Below are 21,154 nucleotides of genomic sequence, written 5' to 3'. Positions count from 1 at the left end.
ATGCCGAAAATGCTTCTGATTTTGGTGAGAGGCCTCCATTCAGTTGATGTTCGAGCATTTGAACCTCGGCACTGTAATATGGGTATGTAGTGTGTCATTTTAGTCCAAGTCTAGGATACTAAAGAGAAAGATTACTTCTGAGATTTTGGAGATCCAAAGAGGCACCTGCCACTGATGTCCTATAGCCCCTTACTCTATGCAATAGCTAGTGTGCCTTATGCCAGCAACATCTGAACACCATTTAATGAAACTGGAATTAAAACTAATGCAGGTCGCACTTGGTATTCTGATAAGTAGATCTGCTTAATTCAATAATTTATATAAAACCATTCCATGACCTCTTGATCAGTCTGGGTGCTGTCTTTCAAAACTAAGCAGGCAACACCCAGATTCATCTTATGCCTGGATGGCAACCATGAATGGAACTCCCTACATACCTAATCGTCAAACAGAAAGATGGCTGAGAGGCAAATGACTGCGATTGAAACAAGGTAAAACAGATTATGGTAGTTTCCTCTATAGCAGAAGCTACAGTTCCTGCCAATATCCACCCATTATCTGTGTGCCGCAATGGTAAAACCCTAGGTGTGATCCTCAATGCCTCCCCGATGATGATCCCGCAGGTCAACAGCATCATGCGACAGACAACTTCGGTCCCTGCTCTCAGAGAAACACTGTGCTAAGTGTGTGCGTTCATCAGAGCAAAAAGAGATCATTGTAACACCCTCTATGCAGGCATCAACACAAACAGAATTGTAATGCAAACCCCTAGACAAAACCAGCTCTCTCTAGTTTTTAGATCCCTTTGCTGGTTGCCTGTTAAGGCCAGAATGGAGTTCAAACTGCATATCCTAATGCACAAAACTTCATTGCCACTCCCGATCCACTTAAAGAAATGGAACCAAACAGTTTACCTTTATTCGCTCCCAATAAGCAGACAGGTGGGTTACCCTAGAAGCGCCACAAGACCAGCAGGGTAGAGCACCCAGCAGGACCTTTACCTTGTTTTCCTACTTTGCTCCATTCCTTTGTTGATTCCATATTTGCAAGGCTTTTAACTTCCTTAAGAAGTTGACAGACCTCTGGGGATAAGGTTTAGAACGGAAACAGGCCAGACCACTCTAAAATGGGGATCTTGCCTAGGCTGCTATATAACCTTGAGGCTACGGCAAGTGTTTGAGGAATTGGATAGGATGTTGCTTATGCTAGTAGGGCAAGGGGCGAGGCACAAAATTGGGAAATAGCAGATGAAAAGTTGCATCGAAAAAAGGAGACCAGTTCCCGATTTTTAAAATGTACTACATGGCATAAAAGCTACAGTATGCAGCACAGTGGCTGACTCCACACCAAAGAGGGTATTCTTAGCCTTAAGAATCTGTTGATGATCGCTACATATACTAATGCAGGAAGACTCCCCTAACCCCCACACAAACTAACTACAAAGTGAGTCTGGTTCAGACTACAGAAGTGAATGGAGTACCCCTTTCGTAACTGGAAACATACATGGGACCGTAAATACTACCAGACGGGTACAAAGCTTAGTCGACCACGAAATCCTCTGCAGCCACCTATCTATCACAGCCCACTTCTCCTCCTCTGCCTCCGCATGGATACAATCCTTCCTGTCGAACAGAACTATGCGAGTTTTCTCCACAACTGCAGCGGCAGACCCTATCCCCATCACATGCGGAGTCCCACAAGGCTCCTGCGTCTCCCCCACTTTGTATAATATATTTACAAAGCCGCTTTTCGACAAACTGGACCGTCTGGGTGTCACCTACACTAACTACGCAGATGGCAACCAGATCCTCCTCACCATCTCGGGCAACTACAATGCGGACGTCACCCGGATCAACGAAATCTTCTCCATCATCCAGGCATGGATGGTCACCCACGGCTTATGCCTGAATGATGAGAAGACGGAGCTTCTTCTGGTCGGCTCTCCCAATAACCAGGCTAAACTCAGTCCTTGTTACAATAAAATTATCATAGATGGTAATACCATCCCCATCGCTAAGAGTGTGAAAACCCTAGGCTTCCACCTTGACGCCAACACCAACCTATCCAAACAAATCAACGTGACCGCCTCAGCCACGGTCTATACGGGTAAGCTAATTAGGGCTAGCAGACCCTTCCTATCCTCCAACAGCTGCCTCACTCTGGCCAGAGCCCTCATCCAGTCCAAACTGGACTATTGTAATAGCCTGTACCTAGGAGCCAACCAATCCATAATAAACAAACTCCAGGTTCTCCAAAACAACGCGCTACGAGCAGCACTCAACATCCCTAGACGAGAGCACATATCTACAACCAGGATAGCATGTAAATGGCTCTCCATTCAGCAAAAAATAATTGCCCTCAAAACCATTTGTCTCACCTACAAGTCCTTAAACCACCTAGCCCCACCGTACCGCACTAACAAACTTACTTTAACCACTTCCACCAGAACCACCAGATCATCCAACTCTTTATGCCTATCAGTGGCCAGGTTTGCCCGAAAAAGAGCAGGAGGCACGAGTATCACAGTGCTTGCCTCCCATCTTTGGAACACCTTACCACTCAACATTAAAACCATCAAGTCCTTTCCGATCTTTAGGAAACATGCTATTGGCTGGTTCCTGAACAAAGACTAGCACACACCTCGCCCTCTAAGGTCTTCAACTCACCAAGGCCATAACCATGCCTTTCTATTTTGCAAATTGTTATACCATGTAATTTATGTAATTGTTGTACTATGTAACGTATATTTCAATGCTGTAACCGCTTCCTTAAGCGCCCATCTACCTATGGGTCTGGAGCGCCATATAAATAAAAACAAACAAAGCGTTTTGTCAATGTAGGAACTATAATGCTGCAACAAAACTTCCATGCTGATAAACTTTTTTTCTGACGCATGAGAACTTTAACCAATTTAATACATTCAGAGCGCAACCTACACTGAGGAATAGTTGAATAGAAACTAAATGAAGGAGTAACAATAAATCAGTAGATTTCATAAGCAAAACAGACCACATTCTGGAGGAGCAGTTGCAGGATTAGCAGGTTTAATAAAATCAGACTCAGATTAGCAACAAATATTCAAATTTAGCAGCTTTCATAATAGACAAAATTGTCTGTATGGTATGGGAAGAGGCAGTGAATTGAGGAAATGGTGCCTTAGTTTTAGTGGTGAAGTAGGACAAAGTCACATCCAGAGAGGTTTGTGGACAAAGTTGAGCAGGAGAAGGGATCGGCCTGCTATACAGGAGAGTGCATAGTGAATAAATAGGCTCCCAAATGAAGCAAGATCGGCAGGATGAGTAGAGTTCCACCAACATTTCTCAGCTTTACGAAAAATCTTTGAGACTTTGCTAAAGAGATAGTTAGCCATGTCAGGGTTTATACAATGATTAGGCATATCTCGGAATATGCAGTGCATCATCAGCTAATTTAATTGCAATAGAATAGTTTCAACAATTTGTTTCAGCAAGTTCTTCAGGAGTGCTGTTTTGCTGGGACACTTTGTGCAAATACTGAGGAAACATCCGTTGATGAAAGCCAAAGACTTTGTTAACAAGTGAAATGTTGCCCTCCCAGTAACGGTCCACAAGAAAGCCATCCACATGCTACAGACAGACCCAAAATTCGTCTGGGAAGGGAAGAAGCCGCGGATACCAAAGCGCATCATGCTCCGAGGCACCGCATTAGGTGGCCTAGGGGTCCCAGACGCTGGCAGGTACTGCCTGGCGGCCCAGCTCTCCCACACCTTTGTGTGGAAATTGCAGGACTCCCGACCTCGTTGGCTGACACTGGAGGAAAACTGGTGCCAGACGACAATAGAGGGCCTACCCCACATCAAGACGCCCCGCCTACCCCACCAACAAGGAACCACTAATGGCAACAAGAAACACAGTAGCAAGCTGGAAGAAGGCAGCCCGCCAATGGAACCGTAGAACCATGATAGGCCCGCTCACTCCCATCTGGGACAACCCGGTGTTAGGGAGAATTCTCTCTTTAGGCTGAATTTCCTAACCTAGTGAGTCTCCCAGCAGCTTTGCTGGATTTCTGGAGTTTGTTTTTTTCTCCTGCCAAGAGTGAGACTCTTTCTCCCACTCTTGGACATGATTTATGGTGTTCCTTTGACTGCTAATGTGTTTTTATGTGCTATGGGGTCCTTTACTCCATAGGGTCTCATGTGTTTTTCCTATGTGTGTTACACAGCACTCTCCGTGCCGTAACACAGGCGTGTCATAGTCACCCCCCACCATAGACTCCATACCCTGGGACTGACTACTGTCTCCGAGGGCAAGTAAAGTCACCATTGGCTTTACTAGTCCCAAATTATGAACAGAAACCAGTACAAACCATCATATTGTGGGCGTACTGGTCGGGGCAATTCGATTGCCCGGGGTCTGTTAGTCGAGGGGGCACGTCTCCGTCCCCCCTGATCGAGTTTTGGCTGGTGGCAGTGGATACTACTTTTTATATTCGACCGCAAATATATCCCTATGGGATTTTCCCATTGTTCGAAGCTACCAACTTTATTTAATTCTCATAGCCTCGAACATACCGCCGATTTATTTATTTAATATTAATTCGCCAGTTGGTATTTTTTGCCAGGACTCGATTCTAAAATGGCGTTTGTGTTCTCTTCTGTGACTCCAACCCAAGTCGAGCTCTTTGTTCCACTTTTTGGCGGGCTTCTCCACAGAAGCCTCCAAAAGTGGTGCCACTCTGTCTGGGTACCACAGGGGGAGTGGGAGGGGGTTTAGGCACGCTGGACTGAGTTACCTTGGTAACTCAAGTCGCACTCTTGTGTGATTGGCCCAAGTGGTGAGCAGGCCGGCTCACCACTTAGCATGTTTGATTGACAGCTAGGCTGAGTAAATGGGGGTGTGCTGCATAAAAGCAGGGCTTTGGGGACGGGGACTGGAACTTCAGAAGTCACCACAGGACCTGAGAATCCGACGAGGGAGAAGCTGAGCCGACCTACCACGACGACACCACTGGTGGAGCCCTGCAGAACCGACTCACCACTTACCGACGACAGAGAAGATCTCCCGGCTGGAGAGGCTTCTTCCCCTGACTGGTGGGCACAACCAGTTTACCTTCTTCTCTTCACATCCCAGGCCGTCTCGTCGTCGAATTGCCCGTGCCAAGCACCCCGGCAACCGGATAGCCACTTACCACTGGACAGCGAATAAAAGGACCGCTCCTTTTACCTGAGAACTCCGCGGCTGGTTTCTTCCCTGGCAGTGCAACGGACTCCTGTCTTCCTCCCCGAGGAGATCCTCTCTTCCCCCGGAAGAAGCACCGACTTGCATCCGCTGCCAGGAACAACTGCCCCCTGCTGGAGTATTCTCACCACTTTAAGGTACCGTGTCCGCCAGGCCTCCCTTTCTAAAGATTGCTACAAGGTAATAATAACCCCTTAACCTTCTGGACTGGGCTGGCCGCCTTGACCTTCAAACTGGTCCCTTTCTTGTGGTCCAACTCTTTTTGACCCTTTGCAAGACTCTTGTGCACTTCAACCGTGTGACCTTGGACACATCATTTCGTTCTGATCCTCTTAAAGTGGATCCGGCCTACTGAACTCTAACTTCACGGTTTTACTTGCCTTCCTCTCTTGCTTTGATCTTACAAAAGTGTTGGGATCTGTTTCATATTATTCTCTGCTTTTCTCTCCCTTTTTAAAACAAATTATTAGAGTACCATCTACGTTAAGCGCTCACCGCTGTGTCTGAAAATAAGTGGGGTTTGACTTAAGACTTGTCTAATATTTTGCTAAGGAAGGGAGTGTATATCTTTTAGTGACCGTGTTTTTGAATTGCTTACTATTAGTGCCTGTGTGTTTTTCTAGATGTGATTTTAAATAAATAATTATATCTCTTTTACACCAAACCCTGGTCAGCGTTTACTTGTCCTACTATGTTCTTTTGACCTATTGTGAATACTCTGAATATTGCCTAACTATTCGTGTCTGACTGCTCAGCCACAGCTACCAAGTGAATCTGTGTGGTACAGACTGCTACCAAGTGGGTTTACTGCCAAACACCTGTAGTCTTAAATCTTTTGCAGTGGTCCCAGAGGCAAGTGCACAGGTTTCTGCCTAACACCCGGACTTCTCCCCAGGCATTTCCCTGAACAGCTTCAGCAAGTGGAAAGCGAGAGGACTGTGCGTCATTGCGGACTTCTTCGAAAGCGGCAGTCCACTGAACTTTGAGGCCTGTAAAACCAAATTCCAAGTCCCCGAAACGGAAAGGTTCCGATACACACAACTCGCGCACTGGCTGTCAAACGAAGGAGTCAAACAAAGCGGAAGTAGAGAACTATCGGCTCTGGAGAAAACGCTCACTACCACCGCCCCCCAAAGGCAAGGTGTCCACCCTGTACAGACACCTAGACAGTACAGACCCAAACAAGAAGGAGCCCTACATGTTGAAATGGGAAGAGGACATAGACAGAGAGATCGACTCGGAGGAATGGAACTGTACCTGGTCCCGCACACACAAGAGCTCCAAATGCATAACCAACAAGGAAGGAGCCTTCAAGGTGTGTTACAGATGGTACCGAACCCCAGAGATTCTCAACAAATGCAACCCCTCAATTCCATTGCACTGCTGGAGAGGATGCTCCGACAAAGGCACGCTATATCATCTACTGTGGGCCTGCCCTAAAGCGGCCCAATTCTGGCAGAATGTCCTCGACCAAATCAAATGAATCACAGGCCTCAATTTCCTGGGACCCCGGGGTAGTCCTGTTGGGGGCATCAGGCGAAGGCCGATTCCCACTAACCGGTCGCCTAGCGGATCTCTGTTCGCACCTCTTAACAGCAGCAAAAATATCAATCGCCAGGCTCTGGAAACATCCCGAGGGCCCATCAATCACAATGTGGTGTACCAAATGCTGGGAGATGGTGGCAGCAGAAAGAAAAAGAAAAAAAATCACAGCAGTGCGCTTCGACAACAGAAGTAAATTCCACCAAATTTGGACCCCGTTCCTAGACTACACGCAGCAATTCCCGGGAGTGGCAAGACAGACCCAACCTTGCGCTGGATGGAGAAATTTGACAAAGGACACCCGTCAGAGGCGAGACGAAAGCACCCCTCCCCAACCCCCCCCCCGAGACCAAGCCGCATTCCAACACCGATAAACCTCCCACCTCCCTTGCCGCTACTCGAACTCAGACCTAGGGTTCAGTCCCTGCCCCAAGGCATGTAGCAAAGACTCCCGATACAGCTTATTATGAAAACTGATGTTCCCTGTGTCTCCCCTCTTCCCCCTCCCAACGTCTCCTTTTGGACATTTCTACTGTTTTACCAGTTGGTTGAAAAGATGCTTCAATTTCACCTTCAACCCGATGGTTTACCGGAAGCTGTATGTTTCTTCTTATTTTATGTTTCGTTACTTTAACAAAACAATAAAAAGAAGTTTTGAAAAAAAAAAACAAGTAAAATGTTTGGCAATTCAGTACGATCTTCTATGAAGACAATGTTATTTATATTTTAATACTAGTTTCTAGGAATGCCTTAAATCTTGCTGCAAAAGTGAAAAAACCTCTACACATTCAATGCCTCAAATGTTCAAAATGCAGAATGTTTTAGATTTTTCTTCGACCCATCCAGTATTTATTTCCTTCAAATTGTGCATTTTGGTTCAAGCGCAGCCACTTTCTGTGCATTTTTAAGGACGGGACTTTAGTACTCTTTACTGAGGAAACGATATTCAAGTACTTCAATTATGGATTGATTTAAGAGTTACTTACTGGATTGGCTGTGTATGCTTTGCCCACCCCTAGACCCAGAAACAAAAGACAGCACTTTTTTTTTTGCATGTGCGCATTCAGCAAATGCTTAATGAGTGCCGTTTCGCTGTTCCGGTGGCGGAGTGCAGCTTCGTCACACGTGTCTGATCTGGTTGAGCTTGTGTGATTGGTCCTGAACCTCATAGTACAACGCATAATCTACATTGTTATTTATACAATGGCATTTAAAACGAGGAAGGGTAATCAGATAAGTGAAGCGCGTAAGGAACTGGCTAAGCCTTCCTCTCCGAATAAGGGGATTTGTAATAATACTGTGTCAGAGGTTATGGTATCTCCAATTAAGAAGGGCTCTCAAGTGGTTAGTAATGTTGCCATGGATTTACCTGGCAAAATACAACTATTACCACTCTGTAGCATAATCTAATCGGTCTTTGAAGCAAATGACACCGACTACATCCTCCCCTTCGCTACATAGAACTAATAGTCATTGCTGAATTTGTTTTATTCTGTTCAGAGGGAATCAATGGGTGGGCATGTTCCTTTACAGGGAGTCAACAGTGGTCCTCTGGTGCAGAGCACTTTCTCTTATGAGGGAAACGATAGATTGTCTAAGTCGCCGATGTTGGAAAATATGTTGAGTGACGAACAAAGAAATATGAACTCATTAGATGCTCAAAGAGACTTAGATTCATTTGATCTATCACGTAATCCTGGGCCTCTTTTTGAGCAAGTGACTAATGTTTCGGCAACTTGTAACACGCTTGGCGCCTTTGCTCCAAAATGGCTATTGACCAAAAAAACATTGTTTATTACAAGTAAAATTGTGCCTATTATCACGTTTATTAGTGGATTGAATTTAGAGGGTGAGCTCTGATCCAAGTAATTACAGGTTGATTGCATTGTCAGACAGTATTTCAAAAATGTGTTCTATTTGTCTGCTTAAAAAACTAAATTAATGGGTTAAAGAGTTAGCAAGGGTGTGTTATGGCTCCTTTGCTATATATGCCACATTGTTTTGAGAATAATAATAACTTTCCACCTTATATTGATCACAGGCCCATGGGCTGGCTATCTTATGCAGACAATAGTTATTTTTGAGAGGACCACAGTGGGTCTGCATAGAAGTATAGATACCCTTGCGAAACAAGGATAATGGTCTCACAATTAATGCCAAAAAAACTAAGTTCAGAATTGTGGGCCAAAAGAAGATGAAAGGTATGAAATTTGCATGGACATTGGATGATACCCCAATGGAAGTAGTTCAAAAATATGTATATTTGGGTGTGCCAATCCATGCAAGATTGCAGGTAGAAACACTGCAGGATGATGTTTCGTGAACTTTGAAAAACATGCAAGTTATCAGGTCTTTTGTGGTCCGTAAAGGCAGATTTTCTGTCCCTGCTACCGTCAAACTTTATAAAATTAGCATGATTCCAGGTATCCTTTATGGACTGCACCCATATTTTTAAAATGATGTAAAATGGTTATACCAGCTGGAGGGAAAGATTTGGAATTATTTATAACGTCTTCCTCAATGTCTGCCCATTGAAGCTATACGTTCTGAACTGTGTTTGTTTTCTTTATTGACTAGATGGAAAATGTATAAATCAAATTGTAATTTGAAATTGTTAAATATGGAAAGAGGATAAAATGGTACTCACTTGCTTCTCGGCTATGGCAAAAAATGAGGAAAAAACCATTAACATTTATTACATTTGAAAATTAAGTACTTGACTGTTTTAAGGCGCTAGATTTTAAAATAGAGCTGCCTATTGAATTCGGAGTCGCAATTAGAGCGCTCATTCGTAAAGCATTTGATTGGGATACATGTATGACAATTGAATATTTAGCCACCAAAATCAAATTTAAAGAATAGATCAGACAGGGTTTTAACTTTGAGATTTTGAAAAAATATTTAGTCTACACTAAGAGCAAAGCTGAATGAGATTTTATTCTCAGGCTAAGGCTGAATCAACTCCCTATCCAGGAGGTGACGGGAGCCTGGGCAGGGCGACTATGTGAGGAGAAGTTATGCAGACTGTGCTGAGAAGGTGGAGTTGTAGTCATATTTCAACTGAATGTCCCAAGAGGTCATTGTAAAGGATATGGGTCTTTTGGGAATAACCATGAAAGCTGGGAATCAGATACATTCTGGAGTATGCCATTTTCCATTTTATATATGGAAAGTGTTTTCGAAATGTTTAGTGAAAATGAATTAAATTGATGGAGGAATATGTAGTTTGTACAACTAATTTATATTCGGAGCAATGAGAATTTTAAGTATTTAAATGTTTTATTGATATGTAGATGTATGTAAATGATGAAATGTATGTTGAATTATGTTGATGTATGTGAAGGATGATGTATGACATTTGTTTTTTATGGATTTTGGTTTATTTGATGCATCTAAGGATTGCATAAACTAAGATACACAATAAAAAAATATGAACAATCAAGTAATGCAGGATAGCCTGAATCGAAGATGCCAGCAAAGCTGGATCAGCATAGCACACACGATGAGTGATGGAGATGTTCCAGGGATAGTAAGAATCGTTGATGGAAGTTCCAAGAGGAAGGTGAGTGCATAAAAGAAAGTGGTCAAATGGTGCAAAATGGTGTTACTGTAGGGCAGTAACGAAAGTAGCAAAAAGAAAAAAGATCAAGAGGTAGCCTCTGGGATACGAGTAGAAAAAGACAGTACCATATAAAGGATTAATACTCCAAGGTAAATACGACGTACAAAGATGGGAAAAACAGAAGAAAGTGAGCAGTCTAGAATATAAGAGGAATGCATGGCTCCAGGGGAACAGTAATTTGTAAGATCAGCTGTGGGAATCAGATTACAAAAAATGTGGTCAACAGGAGTTCCAAAGAACAAACAGGTTGTAGGTGGAATGAATGAATCTATAGAATTTGAAACAAAACATCAACACTTCCTATAATACCAGAGGTGTTGAAATGAGGAGCACGGCATACAGAAGGAAGACGGAATATCAGTATTTGCTAAGTTTTGCCTGGATTCTGATCTGCCCCTTAACGTTTACTGGTATTAAAGGCACTGCTCAAGTGTATGTGTAGTCTTGTGTTGTAAATTACCTATGTGGGCGGCCTCCAGGAGACCATGCATTATGCAATGGATTGTTTCATGTATTTGTAGAGTATGCAAATATTGAGACACTTAATAAGTATCCTTCCTTTCCCACTATACATTTTGCCCTACATGAATCCCTATATGGTTCACACATCTGTGAGGAATTCAGAAATCTGCACGGTGGGTGTACACTCGTCTGTGCTTTTTTGAAATTTTAAATGAAATTGAATGATGGTAGATCAACATCCAACAAATGTGTAGGACTAATCTGCACACATTTTCCTATGCTCACTGCACAACAAACGGACCTGTGTACTCTGGGTGGAAACAAACTACAGATGCTGTCCCCACCTGTCATATTTAGTTGGAATATGAAAGCCAGATTCCCACGTGGGACGTGCCAGAGAGTCACTGAACCAAACCCAGGACAAGGCTGGTGCCTGCACTCTCCTCAGCTTTGGGCCGCCCACCTTAAAGGACAAGCTAGGAGGAGTGCATCGACAAGCATCTACCAACATCCACCTTAAAGGACATTTTCGAGCCAGTCGAGCCCCTCGAGCTGCAGCCGGCTACACCACGACTGTTGTCACATTGCAGTCTCTAATGTCGTCCGAGATGCCTCGACCAGTGCTTCAGATCTGCCAACCAGCACTGAGATGACTCCTGACCACCCCCCCCCCCCCAGCCGCTGTGTGGCCTCGCTCGCCGAACTGGCTGCTGCCTGCCACCTAATACCCGTAGCCCTCTCCAGTCTTGAACTCTTTTGCAGGAGCTGCAAAGCACCCTGAACCAGACTCGATCCTGTCGAGCACCAAGAACTCCTACAGCACAAGTTACATTGTGGTTCTGTCCCCCTAGTCCTTCTCCGAAAGCCCCTAGTGACATTTTACGACCCATTGATCCCTTTGTGCTGAAACAGAGTATCCTTGCACTATTGTGATTAATTACTTTACTGACTACCCTCCTGTCAGTATCCAGAGTGCTTCCCCTTTCCTTCTTGAAACGGTCTCTCCTTGCATTCCTTTACAGGGTGGGTTGCATTTTGTAGTGTGCTAGAAAGATCTGTTGTGATAATAAAGTCGATATTTGTATACAACCTTGACTGGGCAGTTCCTTTTATCATTGGGTAATAATTGCATTTTCGCTGTGTTGCAACTAACCAAGATCCATGACCTTGCGGAGATGGGCCTGCTGTTCCATCCACATCACCAGAATTGTACAAGGTGGTTTATAATTTGCTTGCATTTCCTATCTGTTCGGATCCCTTCTGGTGTACTAGAGGTGTGGGGCTGATTGATGGTTTATAGACTTATACTCATCCCTGGACCACTGGTGCCCTGGAAGTTGTATTCATCACACATCTGTGTAACCAATAGTCACCAGCTAGGATTCTATCACATGTCCAGCCACTTTAACTGCCCTGCAATAGTCAATCACAATTGGTTAACACTGGTGTAACCTGGGATGCAGGGGATTTAATCACGTCTACATTAAAAACATCCCCTTTCCCATTGCTTGTCACATGACCACATACAGCACATGCTGCCAAAATAGGAGGAAAAATAAATGAATCAAACACCAGAAGAAGGGTATAAAAACACTTATAGTACATCAAATTTGGAATCAAAATACATGCAATAAATGCAAAACATCAGAGACGGGCATACGTTCTGGCAGTGTCATTTTGGCTGGAGTTGGCAGGTTGTTCAGGGTCCATCATGACAAGTCGAGTTGGAAAAGAACAGCCATCACCTAAGCTGTTGAGCAAAAGAAAAATCAGATCGAGAAAATAGTTAATATATCCACCAATGTTTAATTGATGGGCATTTCATGTTAATTTTCAAGCTGGATGGCTGCCAGAAAAGAAATCTGAATACATTGAAATAATAAATACTATAAAGTTTCAGAAAAAGAATATGATAGTGTGGTGGACACCAGCACTGCCTGGTGATGCTCCCCCGACAGCCTGTTCATGCGTTCAGCAAGAACAAATGAATTGAAAAATGAAGCCACACACCAGAAACCAGCATAACCATAGCCGCCAAAGTGTTTCATGCTCAGGTGCTAGTCTCAAACCTGAAGTATCAGATTTACTAAAGCTACTGCTTAAATTGACCTACCTGCAAAACTGTCTTCAAATTTACAACCTCTGAAGTTGTTCAAGAGGGGAGGGAGGGTCCCTACGCTTCACCACCACAAACTATGCTGCAGCCTGCTGGGTACATCCTGCTCTCCCATGAACTCGGGCCTCAGCACCCCCAAGAACTTTTGAGCCTCTAGTGAGTGATGGTTCAACGGTTCTTTTGCCTCCTCCCCTAGCAGCCTGATCTATATATTTGTACATCTCACTTTGCGTATCCTCTTCTCCTTTCTCTTCTCTCCGGTGTGTGCTCTGCTGAAAATCCTTTTTTGCTGTGTGTATTTATATCCTGCACACTAACTTCTTTGTGTTCTTTGCTACTGCTAGGCCATCTGTGAGATTAGGTCAGAACTGTGCAGTGCAGTCACCCTTCTCCTTTCAGCTTCCCTTTGTCACCCTAATGGCACTCACCAGCTCTCCCATCTTCTCCAATTGCTACAACTCCTATAAACCCTTTCTCATGAAAAAGCACCCAAAAAAAATAATAAAAGACATCTTGCGTGCAAACTCTGGCCTTACGCAACCTCCAGAGAGGTCTTCACGGACATACTCTTCTCTGTCCCCTCTCTAGATCTTTGGACTCTTCATCTCAACTCTACTCTACTCTTTTTTTTCACTTCCTCTACCATTAACAGTGGCACCAAGTGGGAAGTCCTCTTGGCTGGCTTCTCATCCTCCCGTTGCATCGTTCATGTCTACCACACTGGCACTATTCTGGTTCAGGGTCCTCAACCCAACCTTCTTTGACCGGATCGTGCCTTCCCTCATTAACTAACTTCCTTCCTTCCTTCCTTCTGCTGCCTCTCCCCTCACCATTCTCACTGTTCCTCCTTCCTTGATCGGAGTTCCATGCCCTGTACCCCTCGGAAAACCTTCAAAGGCAGAGACCACCTCCATCGGGCAACTCTTAATGCCTGCTCTGCCAACAAACACTCTGGCAACATCTGCCTCCTATTTGAAGACATGGACCTCGACTTTCTTGCTCTCACTGAGACTTGGTTCAATGCCAGCTCAATCACTGATTTTGACTCCCTCCTTCCTGTCCGCTTCAAGATAATTTTCAAGCCTCAACTTCATCCTACTGTTGGTCGCCTTAATCTATCCTGAGTAGGTTCCTTCTTCCATCGTATCAAACCAACTCTATACTTCCTTCGAGAGCCTGGTCTGCAGGTTGGCAATCCCTCCCTCCTCCACTCTGACCATTGCTACCATCTACCGGTCTCCCAGCGCTACCACCCTGAATGGGCTGATTTCTGCTCCTCCTTACTTTCTTTTACTTCCAACCTGCTTCTTCTTGGGTGTCTTCAACATCCAATTGGATGCTTCTGCCTCAGCATCCACTCTATTCATTGACCTCTGTGCCTGCCTCTCCCTCTCCCTCTCTATCCTCCCCTCCGGTCCAACCCACTCAGCTGGACACACTCTGGACGCCATCATCCACTCCGACCTCTCGCTAGCTCCATCTCTGGTCGCCCCTCTCTCCTGGTCAGAAAATGCTCTCCTCCCACCTGGATCCCTTGCCCCAGTCATGAGGATCTGCCTGAAACCTGCCTCTAAGCGTAACATCTGGTATGAGTCCGAACCTGCAGCCCTGAAACGAAAGTGCATAGTTGCGGAACAGAAGTGGCAAAACTCAGGTTCACCCTCTGACAAACTGGCCTGCCGCCTGCTCCAAAGGCAATACAGACTAGTCATCTGTTCCAAGAAAAGGGCCCACATTCAGGCACGGGTATCAGGTGCATCCAATAACACGGCTGAACTTTTCAAAATCTGCAGGGAGCTAGCCAATCCTTCTGCAGTCTCTTCCTCCCCTCTTCATTCCCAGGTCCTCTACAATGCATTGGCCACACACACTGCCACCAAAACTCAGGACATCCTGAACACCCTTGTTACTCACCCACCTAACCCATACCACACCCCCTTGCCTCCCTTGGCCACTCCCACTCCACATTCTCCTTCACCCCCGTCACACCTGCAGAGGTTACCAGAGTTGTTCGCTTTATGAAGGCTTCCTCCAAACAGGCCCCCCCCTGCTCATCCAGAACTTTCAAGGACATTGGCTGTCTTGCCCTCATACTATTCAACCACTCTTTCGCCATTGGCTCTTATCCCACCTCCCTCAACAGCTCACTTGTGTGCCCACTATTGAAAAAGCCATCAGCAGACCCCATCTGTCAATCCAACTACTGTCCTATTTCAATCACCCCCGTCCTTGGGAAACTGCTGGAGAAGCTGGCCTTGGCCCAACTGAACTCGCACACTGAACTTTTCGGTGGTCTCCATGATTGTCAATCTGGATTCAGAACATCCACAGGCATGGAAACTGCTCTTCTTAACACCCGTGAGGAACTGCTCCCATCCATGGACTCCAACTCCCCAGCTCTCCTCATTCTACTTGACCTCCCTTCTGCCTTTCACACGGTCAACCATTCTATCCTCATACAAAGGCTCCACGATACCCTTGGTATCTCGTAACGGGCACTGGAATGGCTGACTGCTTTCCTAAATGACCGCTCTTCCCATGTCAGCCTGGGCACTTTCTCCTCTCCTACTTCCTTTTCCACCTGTGGCGTCCCCCAGGGATCTATCCTCTACCCCTGGCTCTTTAACACCTACCTTGCTCAGCTGGCACGCCTCATCTCCTCCTTCCCAACTTCCAGTGTTATGCATACGACAACTCTTTTTCAGACTTCCTGCTGATTCACTCGCACCATCCTTCATCCCCGACTGCCTGTCTGCCATCCAGGCTTGGTGCTCTTCCAATGATCTCTGCCTCAATGCCAGCAAAACTAAGATCCTTCCTATTGGGACCCCTGCTACCACCTCCTTCCCTCTCTGGCCCACTTTCGGCTCTCCCCCTGCTCCTCCTTCTGAAGCCAGAAATCTTGGAGTCATCTTTGACACTGCTCTTTATCTTCCCTACCTCACACGCAGGACATTGCCAAGAAGACCCACTTCCAACTCTTCCTTTTCAAAGAAATTCTCCCATTTTTCACTTTCCCCCAGAAGCTCAATGTTTCCCGAGCCCTGGTTCTCTCTAGGCTTGACTATTGCAACAGCCTCCTCCTCAATCTACCTTCTTCCACTCTGCGACCCCTTCAGCTAATCCAGAATAGAACAGCGAGACTTATTCTTGGCCTTAAGCCCAGGGACTGCATCACTCCTGCCCTAAAAAGCCTCCACTGGCTCCCGGTTGCTACACAGATCAAATTCAAATAGCTCTGCATCCTCCACAAGGCTGTCTGGGGCCAAAGACCACACTATCTGCAACTCTCTTACTAAATACTCTCCTTCTAGACCTCTACGCTCCTCTTGCACCAACTCTGTGTGTAAAGGGTTTCGCTAAACAGAGCAGGAAGCTGCTCGCTTTCCTCAGCTGGATCCCTCCTATGGAACAGCCTCCCTCTCCCCAATGCGTCATAAGCAGGAACTTCTGAAGTTCAGAAAGCACCTCAAGACTCTCCCCTTTTCCTCCTCCTTCCTTCCTCTGCTAATCCCACAGTTGCTGTGCTTGGTGTCTTGGACCCTTATGCATCCTCTGGGCCTCCGACCAATCACACCCCATTCACGCTGGAGCAGCGGCCCCCACCCCAGGAGACGACCCAAGGCCCCCAGAGGCTTATATACCTATATGGTGAGGGCACAGTTTATTTAGGCAATGCAATTCGAATTGCGCTTGCCATCCGATATTGAGCACTTTCAATAGTGCACGTCTAAGGAGAAATCCCCATCAACATTTTTGTTTCTTCTAAGGTTGCCTGTGCAGGTGCTGAGACCTGCACCCCACAGCAACCACCATTGAGCATCACGAGGCTGCTGTTCATTCCAAGATGGCCACCCCGATTACGGCCTTCACTCTGCCTAACCATACCCCAGCTGAACCCGGATTGAATGTAGGATGCATTTGAAGCACCTATCTCAGCCAGCAGGCGTAAACCGGCCCACCGGAACGAAGGCCCTAGGAAACCAGGCTTTCACCTGTCCCGAGCCAGTCCACAGCCGTACACGCCGTCAGCCAGACCCCCTGTCCAGGTTGGCCCGGCCATGGCTGACTCCAGTTGCCCCATTGCACGTATCTAAGGTAATATTCATCTCCTTGCACTGCTACCCAACCAGAGTGAACTTTCGCCGTTTAAGTTGTTATATGTCTATGCTCATGCCATACTGCAAATGCCCCACTAAAGCCTGTGCACACCTAATTGCTTATTAACACTTGGCCGAAGACGCAAACAACCTGCGTGATCACCAAAGTACTCTGTTCCATCCATCTGTTCATTAAGACATATTGTCACCTTGCAACGGATGCTACCTGTCGCTTTCCCAGTACAAGGGTGCACAGTACAAGACCTAATTCACTATGCTGCAAATGAACATCTGCCTGTACTCCTGCTTGCTCTAATGATTGCGCTTTATCAAGCAATTTTTCCTCATTCTAATGCGCCTTATATAACTTTACTGTGTCATCACACACGCAGCCATACCTGATTGACCAATGTAAGCAAATCTCACGTTAGACAGCTTATTGCATAATTCTATGCAGACTCGCCACCGCCCCTGCATATTGCTCATATTTGCCATGTGATTGTGTTAATTCGCCTAGTACCATTTGAACCTGCGAATACTGCCCTGTAGCCTTGCCTCAGTCCAAAAATTGTTTAGCCCACATCTGAAAATGATTTTAGTCCATTCCTGTAAATTTGATGTTGGCCTATTTTGGTGCTAATGATATCAGCCCATACCCTGAAAGTGACTTCATCCATTCTTGAAAATTGATTTTAGCCTATTCCTGTGCAACTGTTACTAGCCTTTTCCTAAAAGTGATTTAAGCCCACTCCTGTGCAAAGGATTTCAGTCCAGTCCTGTAAGTTTGATGTTAGCCTATTAATTGATATTAGAACCTAACCTGAAAATGATACTAGTCACTCCAGAAAATGATTTTTGCCCATCCCAGTGCAAATGATTTTAGCCTATTCCTGAAAATTCGCTGTTTGCCTATTTCGCGCAAGTAATTTTAGACCATTCTAGTATGTGATTTCAGACCACCCGTGTGCAACTGATTTTAGCCCATTCTGGAAAACCGACTTTGGCCTACTCTGATGCAAGTGTTATTAGCCCACTCCTAAAGTCTACTAGCCCATGCTGCGATAACTTCACGTCTACTTGAAATAACCCATTGTGGCTCTCCAAATAGTCCACCTCAGGATAATTTGTCCCAGGTTTGTCCATGAACGCGAGTAAAACCCTGAGGACCCAGACAACCCAACTTCTATTAGGCCTTCTTGCTATAATGGCCTTCGCCTCACTGGCTACATGCCCACCTAAGGATAGAAACTTGAGACTTAGATCAAGATTGCCCCGCCTTTACGAACCCAAAACAAACTGGACCAGCAGACGACCCATACGTAATGCTGCCCAACCCACAGAACTATCTACTAAACGTGCACAGTGTTAGGGAGAATTCTCTGTATAGGCTAATTTCCCAAACCTAGCGAGTCCCCCAGCAGCTTTGCTGGATTTTTGGGGTTTAATTTTTTCTCCTGCTAAGAGTGAGACTCTTTCTCCCACTCTTAGGCATGATTTGAGAATGTCCTTTGACTTTGCAATGTGTTTTATGGGCTACGGGGTCTTTTACTCCATAGGGCTTCATGTGTTACACAGCACCCTCAGTGCAGTAACACAGGGGTGTCACAGTGGCCCCCAATGATAGACTCCATACCCTGGGACTGACTACTGTCTCCCAGGGCATGTAAAGTCACCATTGACTTTACTAGTCTTAAATTGTGAACAGAACCCGTACAAACCATCACATTGTGGAAGTACTGTTAGGGGTAATTCGATTGCCCCTGGGTCTGTTTTTCAAGGGGGCACTGTCCAGTCCCCCCTTGTCGAGTTTCTGGCTGGTGACGGTGGTTACCACGCGAAATATTCCACCGGAATATTTCCTATGGGATTTTCCCATTCATTTTAAACGCACCACTTTTTTGGTGCAATGTTAAAGATACCGCCGGATTATTTATTCAATATTTATTCCCCGGTTGGGTCTTTTTGCCAGGAGTCCGTTTTAAAATGGCGTTTGTGTTCGCCTCTGTAACTCCAACCCAAGTCGAGCCCTTTGTTCCACTTTTGGCAGGCTTCTGCACAGAAGCCTCCAAAAGTGGTGTCACTCTGTCTGGCTCTACAGGATGTGTGGGAGGGGGGGGAGGGAATAGGCACCCTGGACTGAGTTGCCTCGGCAACTCAAGTCGCACTCTTGTGCGATTGGCCCAGTGGTGAGCCGCCCGGCTCTCCACTTAGCATGTTTGAGTGACAGCTAGGACTGATGAATGGGGGTTTTCTGCATAAAAGCAGGGCTTTGGGAACTGGAACTTGAGAAGTCGCCACAGGACCTAAAGAATCCGAAGAGGGAGAAGCTGAGCCGATCTGCAACGACGACACCACCGGTGGAGCCCTGCTGAACCGAACTAACCACTTCCCAACGACAGAGAAGATATTCTTCCTGGAGAGTCTTCTTCCTTTGAGCTGGTGGGGTTAACCAGTTCGCCCTCTTTTCGCCTTCCTGCATCGTCTCGTGGTCGAATCTAATTGCCCGTGCCAAGCACCCCGGCGGCCGGATAGCCACGCTTCACCACTACCGCGAATAAAAGGGTAGTACCTTTTAACCTGGAAACACTGCGGCTGGTTTCTTCCCTGGCAGAGCAACGACCTCCAGCTATCCTCCACGTCGAGATCTTCTCTTCCCCTGGACGAAGCAATGACTTGCACCCGCTGCCAGGAACAACTGCCCCCCGCTGGAGCTTTCTCGCCATTTCATGTACTGTGTGCCGCCTGGTCTCCCTTGCAACAGACTGTTCAAGCTGTCCCGTAAATCCTTGACTCTCTATCCTGGGGTGACCTCAGGCCCGTTAACATTACCTTTCTGAACTAATCCAACCCCTTTTTGAACTATCTGCAAAGACTTTTAAAGTGTACTTCAACTGTGTGATCTTGGGCACATTCCGCCTTGCTCTCTCCAAGAGTGGGCCTGGCCTATGAATTTTTTGCTCTACAGTAGACCCTGAGTTTCTTGACTTGCTGTGGTTTCTTAAAAGTGTTGGTCTTGTGATAATTCCAAACTCTGCCTTTTCTCTACCTTTTTAAACTGAATTATTGGAGTGCCATCTAAGGTTACAAGCTCACCTCTGGTTTTGCAAATAAGTGGTGTCTTAACTTAGACTTGTCAAATAATTTAATCAGGGAGGTGTATATACTTCTAGTGACTGTGTTTGAACTTGCTTGACATATTAGTGCCAGTGTATTTTTTACAAGTGTGTTTTTAAATAAATAATTATATAGTTTTATACCAAAGCTCTGGTCAGTGTTTGCTTGTGCTACTGTCTTTTTGTACCTAATGTGTATACTCTATATACTGCCTAACTCTTCTTGAGAGAAGTCTGACTGCTCAGCCACAGCTACCAGGTAAATCTGGGTGGTACGGACTGCTACCAATTGGGTTTACTGCTAACACCTGTAGTCTTAAACTTTTTGCAGTGGTCCCTAAGGGAACTGCACAGGTTTCTGCCTAACACACAGCAGAACAATTCCTACAATCTAACCTCTGCACATCCCATCACCACGTTGAAAACTTCCCAAAGAGTTAAGACGTCTACTACTATACATCCCCCTACTACCAATGCCAGATCCCTGGTGGCCCATGCCGCCGATATTGCAGATATACTAACTAAGCAGGACCCGCCCTTATGGTAGCGGTAACAGATGGTTAGCAGATACTCAGCTGATAACGCCAGAGGTGGTGGACTAGCCATTATTTCCAAAACAAATCTACCCATCAGACTTGCTACCTCTCCTTACCAATCCTGTGAGATACTCACAGCTAAACTTCCCTGATCTAATAACTGTACTCTTACTATCCAGCCGATATACCGACCGCCAGGACCATTAGGAACTTTTGAGGACGACCTTACCTGCCTCCTAGCTAATAATAAAGACCATGCACACATCCTGCTGCTGGGTGACTTTAATCTTGGCTTTGATCACACTGATGACAAACATGCCCAATCAGTCGCTGCACTACTCAAGGATCATGGGCTAATACAAAAAGCCCTCACCCACATCAAAGGAAGGACCCTAGATTGGGTTGCCGACCTGAACTGTAACATTCCCATCACTAACATTTCCCTGC

The 21,154-nt window shown here is 45.7% G+C and overlaps 1 protein-coding gene across 2 annotated transcripts in view; it reads right to left on the bottom strand.

Annotated features, from left to right (window-relative positions):
* The window catches only part of ZDHHC20 (zinc finger DHHC-type palmitoyltransferase 20), a 1,413,520-nt gene that overhangs the window by 371,859 nt on the left and 1,020,507 nt on the right, over positions 1 to 21,154 (bottom strand). For both annotated transcript variants that reach the window (XM_069640342.1, XM_069640341.1), the window contains one exon: positions 12,503 to 12,592. In XM_069640342.1, coding sequence (XP_069496443.1) covers positions 12,503 to 12,592 — 90 coding nt within the window. The remainder of the gene's footprint in view (positions 1 to 12,502; positions 12,593 to 21,154) is intronic.

This window comes from Ambystoma mexicanum, chromosome 7q, assembly GCF_040938575.1.
Source record: "Ambystoma mexicanum isolate Mex_15411 chromosome 7q, UKY_AmexF1_1, whole genome shotgun sequence".
NCBI classification, from domain to species: Eukaryota; Metazoa; Chordata; class Amphibia; order Caudata; family Ambystomatidae; genus Ambystoma; species Ambystoma mexicanum.
This window is presented reverse-complemented; position numbering and strand designations above follow the sequence as displayed.